At 41.3% G+C, this 8,581-nt stretch overlaps 2 protein-coding genes across 2 annotated transcripts; one reads left to right on the forward strand and one right to left on the reverse strand.

Moving 5' to 3' along the window:
• Nucleotides 1–820: 820 nt before the first annotated feature.
• Nucleotides 821–3,187, reverse strand: clrn2 (clarin 2). Its single transcript, XM_023799461.2, has 3 exons — nucleotides 1,842–3,187; nucleotides 1,376–1,555; nucleotides 821–1,212 (listed from the first exon to the last, which is right to left on the reverse strand). The coding sequence occupies exons 1-3, from the start codon at nucleotides 2,092–2,094 to the stop codon at nucleotides 944–946; spliced, it is 702 nt and encodes a 233-aa protein (XP_023655229.2). The 5' UTR covers nucleotides 2,095–3,187; the 3' UTR covers nucleotides 821–943.
• Nucleotides 3,188–3,197: 10 nt separating this feature from the next.
• Nucleotides 3,198–8,109, forward strand: LOC111837419 (dihydropteridine reductase). The gene is made up of 7 exons (XM_023799460.2): nucleotides 3,198–3,395; nucleotides 3,653–3,745; nucleotides 3,980–4,076; nucleotides 4,271–4,411; nucleotides 5,686–5,794; nucleotides 6,849–6,932; nucleotides 7,585–8,109. The coding sequence occupies exons 1-7, from the start codon at nucleotides 3,303–3,305 to the stop codon at nucleotides 7,688–7,690; spliced, it is 723 nt and encodes a 240-aa protein (XP_023655228.2). The 5' UTR covers nucleotides 3,198–3,302; the 3' UTR covers nucleotides 7,691–8,109.
• The last annotated feature ends 472 nt before the right edge of the window (nucleotides 8,110–8,581 follow it).

Here is an 8,581-nt window from a genome sequence, read left to right on the forward strand (position 1 = left end):
TTTCGCCTATACTAGTCTCTTTTTCTTCCTAACACCACAAAGTAAAGGTTTTCTGGCAGCAACTCGTCCATGCAGTCCAGCTGCTCTCAGTCTTTGCTCGACTGTTTTAAGACACTGGTTGCCCTCTGTTCAAATTAATCACAGACCTCTGAGGTCATCTTCCAATTTCTTTTACACATCACAACCAAGTGTTGATCTTCAGCCTTTGATGTCACTTTCCTTGCCCCCGACCATTTCTGGTCACTGTTGCTTCCTGTCAACCTTTTTCTCTGTATACAGTAGGTCACTCCATGCTTAGAAACATTTAACTTTCTGTCTATTTGGCGATGGGAGAACCCTTCACTCAAAACTTTGATTTGAGCCCTCTGTTCAACTGTTAGCTGTACCTTTCTAGCCAGTAAACAAAAAAGCAAATATTTATCAAAAATTCTGACATCAGTTGTGATAAAGTACAACAGAAGATTGAAATGAGGAGCAGACAGTGCATTAAACCTCTTACAAAACAATCTGGGACAAGGCAGACAAGTGGCTATCGTTTAGTTTATTAAGACACAATCAGGCCAAGAGCTGATCAAGTTCGGACATTAGTAAGTAGAATTCCAACACAAAGTGAATGTCAATGCACTAAAGACAGACCTGATATGTCTTCAAAACCAATACTTTCAGCCTTTGTAGCTAAATAATTTGTTACTACAAGCTATAAAATAATGAATAACAGTCAGTTACATTTGTTTTAAGTATTTCTGACATTTTCTTGTAATGATAGTTTAACAAAGCAGTGTATTGTTTATTTTTTATTTTTTAATTTGGGGGGGGGGGGGGGGCTTCTGGCCTGTAACGTATACACAGAAATGTATCTAATAAAATCAGAATACTACTGATTCCCATGAGCTTGTGCTTGCTTTTCCTAGTCCACTCTTCTTATTTGTGCTTATATCCAATCTCAGTATAGGAAGTCTTCAGCTGTGACGCTTGGTTCATCTGGCTTCTTAGCTTGTATTTTTGGAAAGTGGATTTTACTCATGGCTACAACAATAAAATTTGTCCCGTGAGTTGCAGTGCTGGCCACACACAGCCAGAATGAGAAGTCGTATTCTTCCTCCAGAACAACGAATCGAAAGATGTCCTCCTTGAAGTTCGCCACTCTCTCCGTGAGACGGTGCTGGTTTACGGCTGCGATGAAGCAGACGATGCCGAACATTCCAAAGGCACCTGGACAGAGCAGAAACATCTATAAAACCTTCCCGCGATTAGCCATTTAGGGGGTTAATACACGGTCGTTTCTCTGCAGTATTGCATGAGGGCGTATTTGTGGTTTGATGTTTTGACATAAGATTTCGGCCAGAAAAACAAACATTTATTTTGGTCCACATACCTGCAATAAAATTCCACAAGTATAGTCCTGGAGGCCCTTTAATAGACTGATATGGAATTTTTCGTGCATTATAAATGCAGAATGCTAAACTTACAAATGAAAAACCAATGGCAACAAAAAGGAATAAGATGATAATCATGTGAAGGCCACCATTCAGCTTCTTCACAAGCCTCGGGAATACTGAAAAAAAAAACACGCAATGTCACACATACTTCAGAGTGGTGGTTGTCGATACGGTCAAGATGTTGCTAGATTTGTGACTGTATTATTATGCAAATAATAGCGAGTGATATGTTATAGATGTTGTAATGATCACCAAATTCTTTCCATTTCAAGAATAATTATTCTTTAGAATGTCTTTTCAGTTAGCAGTCATCACAATTGAAATTGTCAATCTATATAACAAATTAAAATGACTAGATAATGTACTGGTATACATTGCACAAAATGACAACAAATAACTTACTGTAGATTTTGGACCGTCTGCTTCCCAGACCACATTTCCATATTTTGCCCCCTTGGAACAGCCCAAAATATATGTCACCGATAAACTTGTCCAGTTCAGGATCAGACGCGTTGACCAGATCAGCACCAGTCTGGCATAGGATTCTCCCAATTACCCACTTCTCAGTAGAAAGTGCAACGACTGTCAGAACAACTGAGGCAATGTTGAGCAGAGAGGCGAAGGAAAACGTGATCTTCTTCCAGATCCCAGGCATTTCATTGTTTATGAAAGCCTGACCACATGCTGCCTGGATGTAATATAATGCAATGTGCTGCCAGTGTTTGGCTTTCCTGCACCGTTTTCCTAAAGATCCTGTTTTCAAAGTTTTCTTAAGATCATTGCAGTGCTGTTGTCTAAATTAACATAGGATAAGAATGAAAAATAAAAAACAGCTTAGTAAAACTGTGAATATGCCATTGTGAGACCAAGAGATGGAGTCTATCAGAAGAGGGATCTTGTGGCAGGGGGAAATTCTAACCCCTGTATTCCATCCAATAGTCTAAGAGCTCCTCCTCCCATTTTTAATCAGTTGGGCTAAATGCGCTGGGGACTGACATTGAGAATAACACTAAAACTATCTCATCCAATTCCCTGAATTTACAGATATGTTTTACAGAGTCGCCAGTTATGCGGATGAGCTGTGAAACATGTTGCAGCATGACATTCATGCTTTGCAAAGGTCATTCACCAGCGTGGAGAGCAATTCTTCCGGACCACAAAGCAGAAAGGCTGCGGAGAGCACGCGCAGGTCGCAAGATCGGGATTAATGACGCACAAAACAAATTGCGTCTGGGGACAGGCAATAAACTGCTGCTGCAGAATCGCAATGAAAATCAGCTCACAAAAATATTAAGAATATCTTTAAAAAGTACTTAATATATGTTGGGCATTTTGGTTTCAGAAAACAAAACAAAGAGAACACATCATTATTCATTTAAAGGAAGGTACTTTGGGTTAGCCTATATGGACAAAGAATTTTATACAAAAAGCCTCTTACAATAGAATGCATTTTACGTATTATGTTTTGGATTTACAGGTTTCTATTTACTTGTATGTTCATATTATTTTGTTCAAAACAATATTCTTCGTTAATCTTCATTATTTAATTACCTTTCTGTATAGGCGTTTTATAAACAGTGCCATCTTACCACATTTTAACTATTAATTTGAGTTGATATGCGTAAAAAACAACATGCAAAGCAGACAAGACAACTAACAAAAGTAAAGTTCTTAAATATACCGATACTCAGAAAACTACAAATATGAATGCCCCAAGTTCGCAGGATAACGTTGTGCACACGTTGGGTGAGTGCGCGGCTCCAGCACGCATGCGTGAGCCGGAGCTTCGGCCAGGTCCTGCTGATGGGTCGGACGGGTGCTGCGCATTTAATCGTGGTGTCTGTGAAGAGCGTCTAGGTGGGAATGGCAGCTACTGAAGCCCATCGAGTCATCGTGTACGGAGGAAGAGGGGCTCTCGGCTCTGCGTGCGTGCAGTATTTTAAATCTAAAAGCTGGGTGAGTCCAAGTAGAATAAAAAATCCTTTCGCTTGTCATTATTTTACTTATGTTGCAATTTTTTTTTATTTTTCTGTAGTAATTTTACTTCCTATATTTACTTTAAATTGCATCCAATCAAACAGTACTGCTGAAGTGCCTGATTCGTTGTACTTTAGAATCGGCAGAAATCGAATGCACTTGGTGACAGACCCGTTTAAATGTGTAAGTTGCACAGTGTGCATGGTGTGTTAATTTGCATCAATCTATTTTTTAAGTGGGTAGCCTGCGTGGATGTGGCCGCTAACGAAGAGGCGAACGCCAACGTGCTTGTCAAGCTGACGGACTCGTTCCCTGAGCAAGCTGAACAGGTTCTGTAGCCTTTTCATGTCTTGCATTTTGACATAAAATCTAAATCAGTGTAAACTATCACCAACCGACGATCGTAAAATAATATTTGATTTTTTTTTTACCATCGGTCTGCCTTACAATTTTAAAAAGGATCGTGTGCGCTAATAGCTAAAACATAAGGAATTGCTTTGCTGTATATCTCCATGGTCGGCATATCAGTTAACTTCCGGGCGCATTATATTCCCGTGCAACAGGTGACAGCCGATGTGTCTCAGTTGCTGGGAGGGAATAAGGTGGACGCCATCCTCTGTGTGGCAGGAGGGTGGGCAGGAGGGAGCGCGAAAGCCAAAGGTCAGTTGCTCTCCTCAGGAGGACTGGGACATCTAACCAGTGATTGTAACCCTAGACAAGACATGATGCTGTAGATCCACAGCAGAGCTGAGAGGTTCTTTCTGCAAATCTGTTTTATCATTGACTTTTGGTGGCCAGACCTTCAGGCTGATGTGTCCCATCACTTATTCTGCTTCCTGTCCTGTTTTCTCAAGCGCTGTACAAAAACAGCGACCTGATGTGGAAGCAGAGTGTCTGGACATCAACCATCTCCAGTCATTTGGCCACCAAACATCTGAAGGACGGCGGTCTTTTAACCTTGTCGGGTGCTAGGGCCTGTCTCGAGGGAACTCCGGGTAAGATAAATTTTATTAATGTTTCCCGGTAATAAAACTGAATTACACGTGTGCATTTACAGTTATCAGTGAGGCAGATTTTTTTTTTTTTTTTTTTTTTAAATAAAGTGAGGCAGATTTTTAAAATCTAGGCCATTTGTTTTGTGAGGTTGAAGGTTACTGACATCCACACTGACTAAACAGGCTGAACAAATGAGCTTGTGCAAACAGAGACGGGGAAAGAACAGCCTTGCTGTTTTCCAGGAAATTTAAAACGGTGAATCTAAATTACTTGCCTTCAGTATCTGCGTCTCATAATTTTATGCCAGGAATTGTCATAAATGTGAAATTCCATATTCCTTAATCACTTTTTTTTATTGATGGGTCGTGAAGTGTAATTATTAATTATTTTAAAATAAATAAATAGCTATATTTGCATGCAAAACTGTGGAATGAGTATTTTATTAAACAGAACTTACTGTTTGCAAAACATTTGAGATTCGTAGCTGGATTAAAAAACGTAAAGTGTGGTGCTTATTTCACTCCACAATCCTCCTCCTGCACACAGCTTTTAGCTTATTGTTTTCCTTCATATTGTAATTGTAAATAGAATTTATCATTTGACAATTCCACAGGTAAAACTTTTGCAACTGTTTTGTAACACTTTATATGTTTTTTTAAAAGCTTGCCAAAGTGTGTATCACCTTTTGTCCTCACTTTCATGCAAGTATATAAATCTATATCAAGTATAGGTTACAAATATACATGAATCTGTATCCTAGTATTAAAAACTGAAGTGCGGAATGTTTGTATAGAAATGAGCGCCTCGCCCCTCACTCTCATTGGTCAGTCGGATTAGGGTAGTTCTTTGTCTGCATTGTTAGGTGATTAAAAATATGCTACCCAGAGGGTAAACTGTAACTGAAACTGAGCATGCTGGTAATTGATTCCAGGTTGCTGAGCCAGTAGGAGGCGGAGCTTAAGCACTCGATGTTGTCACGGCTGTTTCCATCCTGTTGAAAATTAAAACAGTGCTACACATCTGCTGTATATATACACTTTAGCTTTGTTGTGTTATGGTTGGGATCTTTTGGGATGTAAATCATTTTAAGACATTCAGGGTATCTACATTCACTGCTCATTGCTGAGCTCTTATTACCAGTTAATGTCCTGCCTGTCCAGATTCTGCCCGCTAATGAGCGATCCTTTTGCAAAGCTTTGGCTTGGGGGGTGAATTCGTTCTTGTTCGGCTGCCTCCTGTGATCCCCTTCTCAGCTCTTGTGCTCCCCCTGCAGGCATGGTTGGCTATGGCATGGCCAAAGCTGCAGTTCACCAGCTGTGCCTCAGTCTGGCCGGGGAGAACAGCGGACTGCCCTCCGGTTCTGCGGCGGTGGCCATCCTGCCGTGAGTACTGGGAAGTGGTGGGCACGTCACCGCCGGCTCCCTCTGCTGGTCAACTGTGTTATTTGTTTTATTTATATGTGGCCTCAAGTATTATAGTCAGCTTTAAAAAAAATCCACGTCTTCTTTTGTGGTCAGTGTGTTGTTGTTTTTTTTATGGGTTTTTTTTTATGGACGTTTTTATACATCTACTGTCACTTCAAAGCACTTGCTATAATTTTGTAATAATTTCTGAAAGTTTGAAGATCGTGCTTCAAACGCATTCTTTAGTCCTCTTCTCTCTTGGGTCCCACGTGAGCCTAGCACATCTGTTTAACATTTCAGGAGCGATTTAGCGAGATTTAGTCAGAAAAGGGCTCAAGTGAAATGAACGGGAAATGTTATCGTCCTCAGATTCTGAATTATCGACCTTTGCCTCTTACTCTTACTCCCCTATAAAGGCAAATTATATATATTTTTATATATTATATATATTTTTTTCCCTCTTTATTCCTCTTAAACCTTCTTGTGCTTATGGGATTTTTACTTATACAAAAATGTTTTGAGGGCATAAAGAAAAATGATTGGTTCAGAGCGATAACCAATCAGATTGTAAAGGAGGTGGGTCCAAGCAACTAGAAGAGGTGGAACCAACCGATCAGATGTATTGGTCCTGCCTCCTCTAGTTGCTTGGACCCACCTTCTCTACAATCTGATTGGTTATCTCTCTGAACCAATCACTTTTCATGCAGCCCTCAGAACATTTTTGTGTAAGTAAAACTCCCACAAGTCCTTCTTATTACTGCCATGATTGGCTTTGTATGCTTATATATTTTTAGTTTGGAATAGTACATCGCACTTTAATTAAATTCCTGATGATTAACGTTTTTGCTTGTGAATAGCGCTCGACGCACAGATGAACACAATGCACAAACGTTCATTTCAAACTTCACAGGCCGAAGGTTGATTATTTATTAACAGGCATCTTTAATCAGAAATGGTTTCATTGAACTCCCCGGCATGAAACACCTCAGGGCGTGTCGTTCCGTCTGGTAACTGCTGCGTGTGCCTTTGACAGCGTTACCTTGGATACGCCGATGAACAGAAAATCGATGCCCGATGCAGATTTCAGCTCATGGACGCCGCTGGACTTTGTGGCCGAGTGAGTGAGGGCCTGGCTCATGCTGGGCAGATAAGATGTGACCTGTTTTCGTCCTGCGTACTTTGGACTTTTGAGTGGGTTGTGAGGCAGGGATTAGAATGTGGGTACATTGTTGTAGGTATTCTCTTGGGTGGGTGGGGGGGGTTCATTTTAATTTAGAGGCAGAGTATCTGCATAAACCTATCCTTAAATAGTCCAGAGTCGATACTTTGTCATTTTCTAATTTGTGAACGATGTTTTTAATGCGTAATGGCTGAAGACTGAGGCACCGGTTTTAGGTTTTATTCAGTTATTAATTCATTTCTTTTTCTCCTTACTAAAAAAAAGATACTTCTTGTGTCCAGTAGATCATTTATACTCAAGATGAGTAGATATAAGTCAATACTGGTGTTCCGTAGTTGTTCTAGATAGAGACGTGCATAGCTCATCTTCCTAATGTGCGGGAAAGACGTGTACCATCTTTGGTCAGTGCTCGCTCACTGCCTGGCTGAAACAGAGGATTATTCGGCGATTTGATTAGGTTTTTAATGCTTCTGGGGGATGTTGGGAGAATTAGCCGTGGAGGATTAATTATGGTGGAAGAACGGCGCCGGGGAGGCAGCTGGTGCTGTGGACATGCCTGTCAGGATCAGGCTCGTCTCATCTCTTCCAGGATGTTCTTCAACTGGACCGCGGGGGTGGACCGTCCCGGCTCCGGGAGTCTGGTGCAGCTGGCGACAGCTGGCGGGAAGACGGAGGCCACGCTGGTGGAGAAGTGAAGACGGGAGAGAGTCACCGAGCGGAGGGGAGGGGAGCACTGCGGGCAGGCAGCTTCGGCCTAGTTGGGAACCCCTTCCCCGCATCTCCCCGTGCCGTAAATGTAGTCGGCTTGTTTACTTTGACCTTGTTTCTCAATGTTGCACAAAAAAAACCAGAAAAAAAAATCCTATCCAGTGTTACAGTGGGTACTTTCCTGTCGAGTGACCCTAACACCGCTGACTCTGTTTGTGGGGCGTGTCTGTGGTATGCTCTTCTATAGGTGTCAGCTGTCACGTGTCGTTAGAAGACCGCGTTGTTTTTAACAATTAGATCCCGGTGCCCCTTATTTTCTCTGGGGAAGCTGTCTTTGTGTCCATTTCGCATCGTGCCATAACGTTTAACAACTTTGCCAATAAAAAAAAAAAAAAAAAAAAGCAAAGAAATCGTCTGATTTAAGGCTGATAATGGTTTCTCATCTGTAGTCTGAGTGAGGTTTTATTTGAAATGTGACCGTAGGCCAGTGACCTTTGCACAACTTGTATGCCTTGGGGGGAAAAAAATTGGTATACTCAAATTCAGGTTTACTGATGCAGTGTGGCCACATTTATCACAAGGGGGCGCACTCGAGTAAAGCACAAATTCCATCTTACTGCCTTTGTTAGAAAAAATATGGATCGTTAAAAAAATGGGTGTTGCTGACAGATTCGGGTATCATGATTTTGTGATTTACACGATGCCATACACCGCTAAAGTCGTCATACGCAAAAGCTGTAGCGCAGTACCTCTCCCCTTTAGAAGAGTGTTAACATCCTGTGGTATCAAAAGGCCAGAACGATGATATGATGTATTTTAACATGCTTCTCTTCACTGTGTAGTACAACCTGGGCGTTTCCTCACACTGTTTGTAATTA

The sequence above is a fragment of the Paramormyrops kingsleyae genome, chromosome 25 (genome assembly GCF_048594095.1).
Source record: "Paramormyrops kingsleyae isolate MSU_618 chromosome 25, PKINGS_0.4, whole genome shotgun sequence".
Lineage (NCBI taxonomy): Eukaryota > Metazoa > Chordata > Actinopteri > Osteoglossiformes > Mormyridae > Paramormyrops > Paramormyrops kingsleyae.